Source organism: Pygoscelis adeliae, unplaced genomic scaffold (genome assembly GCF_000699105.1).
Source record: "Pygoscelis adeliae isolate BGI_AS28 unplaced genomic scaffold, ASM69910v1 Scaffold286, whole genome shotgun sequence".
Taxonomy (NCBI): Eukaryota; Metazoa; Chordata; class Aves; order Sphenisciformes; family Spheniscidae; genus Pygoscelis; species Pygoscelis adeliae.
The window spans coordinates 9,521,414-9,523,780 of NW_008825076.1; the positions used below are offsets into that span (position 1 = coordinate 9,521,414).

Here is a 2,367-nt window from a genome sequence, read left to right on the forward strand (position 1 = left end):
GCTTTCAGGGTACTTCTCTCTCCCCCCTTCCCTGAATAATCCTGAACTTTTGAGATTTACAGGTTTGTCTGTCCATCTGTGCCAAGTTTTTTGTGCTGCCACAGTTGTTTGCAGTGGGGATGGTCTTCATATTGAGTAAGATCATAAACTACCCTTGGTTACAGAGTTACTTTAATTGTGCGTTAAGACCCTTAGTTTTGGAAATACTCCTTGAACTCTATTTCCCCCCCCCTCCTTCTTTTGCTAGGGGACCCTGGGAGTGGGGAGTAGCCGTGTCAGAAACTTCTTCATTGTTTTTGAAATCTCAGTCAATGAAAAGAGTCTGAACTCCGACACAAAGAACGGCACTAATTAAACACTGCAACGCTTCTGCTCCAGCATGGAAAAGCAAGCGCTGTGCAAGTGAAACAGCAGCCATCCCTCAAGTCCTCCAAGGGCTGTGAATAGCCGACCAAGCACAAAGCTTCCTCTCTGCCCTCCCTGTTCCTGCCAGCCCCGAGAAGGACTCTGGCTGCAGAGAGCTGAACCAGAGACACTTGACTTCCCCAGCAGAGAAAAGCCACAGCTCACCAGGGTGCTCTCAGAGAGAAGAGTTCCTTGACTTACATAGGGAGTTATAATTCTCATTTGCTTTGTTCATGGAGCCTTATGTGTCTTTCAATCTTTTTTTTCCTCCCCCGATCACTTCAAAATCTAACTTCCCCAGTGGTGGGGGACAGGAGAGGTAAGTTAGATGGTCCATGCTGCCTCACAACCCACTCTTTGGAAATAACCCACTTCTAAATGAGATAGCAACTGCTTCTCAGACAGAAAAAAGGCTTTCCCTCCTGGGCTAGCGAGGCTTTCAGTGACATCTGAGGGTAGTTTGTGACCAGCAGGCATGGGAAACAGCTCTCTTTGGGATGATCTGAACAGCACCTGCAGCAATGCAGGCAACAGCTGCTACTTGGACAACAGTATGAGGTTCAACTTAACCTTCCAAGAACAGGCAGCTGATTTCTATGTTGTCCTCCCTGTGATTTACTCTGTGATCTGTGCTGTTGGGCTCACAGGCAACACCGCTGTCATCTATGTGATCCTCAAGGCCCCCAAGATGAAGACTGTGACAAACATGTTCATCCTGAACCTTGCTATAGCCGATGACTTGTTCACACTTGTCTTGCCCATTAATATTGCTGAACACCTCCTCCACTACTGGCCCTTTGGAGAAGTCCTCTGCAAGGTTATCTTGTCCATAGACCACTACAATATCTTCTCCAGCATTTACTTCCTAACAGTGATGAGCATAGACAGGTATCTGGTAGTACTGGCTACAGTCAGGTCCAAGAGGATGCCACATCGTACGTACCGAGCAGCCAGGATTGTCAGTTTGTGCATCTGGATCCTAGTCACCATCATAGTTCTCCCTTTCATCATCTTTGCCAATGTCTACATAGATGACCTGGAGATCAAGAGTTGTGGTCTCAATTTCCCCAAGCCTGAAAGGTTTTGGTTCAAAGCCAGCAGGATCTATACCCTCATTCTTGGCTTCGCCATTCCAGTATCCACCATCTGCATCCTCTACACCATGATGCTCTACAAGCTGAGGAACATGCACTTGAACTCTAATGCTAAAGCCCTGGACAAAGCCAAGAAGAAAGTCACTATTATGGTCTTCATAGTCCTAGCTGTGTGCCTCTTCTGTTGGACCCCCTTCCACCTGGCCACCATTGTGGCTTTGACTACTGACTTGCCCCAGACCTCCATGGTCATCGGTATATCCTACTTCATCACCAGCCTAAGCTACGCCAATTCATGCTTGAATCCTTTCTTGTATGCTTTCCTGGATGACAGTTTTCGGAAAAGTTTCCGGAAGATGCTAGAATGCAGAACTTCTTGAACAGTGGGTTGGGGCTCGCAGATCCCTTCCCTCCCATGGCTTTGCAGGGGCACCTTTGCAGACTGAAGGGGCGGCTAATGAATGCACAATGTTCTTTCTTTCATTTACATGCGATGTATGTGTCTGGTTATCATTATCATTCACATGGTTTGTCCTGCTTACTCGCGAGTCTTGCCTTTTCCGCTCTCTGCGCCTCCCAACTTCTCAAAGTTGCATTTCTGTATCCTTGTTTCTAATCACACACCCTGAAGCATTAAGGACAGAAAACTTCCTTTTCAGAGGTGTGCTTCTGCTACATAGTGGTCCTTTATTGCCATCTGCTGTACAGCACAGCCAAGCTGGAGCCCAGCTTTCAGATTATCGTAACGCTCAGTTCTTAACAGCTATGTTATCTGGAGGGTTGTTTCGTGGAGCAGAGCTAACAAGCACTTTCAATGACATATCAATAAAATGGGCAGAGGACGCAAGATGAGTATTTGGAAGAGAAA

The 2,367-nt window shown here is 46.9% G+C and overlaps 1 protein-coding gene across 1 annotated transcript; it reads left to right on the forward strand.

Annotated features, from left to right (window-relative positions):
* The first annotated feature begins 880 nt into the window (after positions 1 to 880).
* On the forward strand, positions 881 to 1,879 carry NPBWR2 (neuropeptides B/W receptor 2). Its single transcript, XM_009326897.1, has one exon. It carries the CDS (start codon positions 881 to 883, stop codon positions 1,877 to 1,879), a length of 999 nt encoding a protein of 332 aa, XP_009325172.1.
* Positions 1,880 to 2,367: the final 488 nt, after the last annotated feature.

What these genes read in the sequence shown, in the direction of transcription:
- NPBWR2 (XM_009326897.1), top strand. Translation starts at nt 881, where the DNA reads ATGGGAAACAGCTCTCTTTGGGATGATCTGAACAGCACCTGCAGCAAT.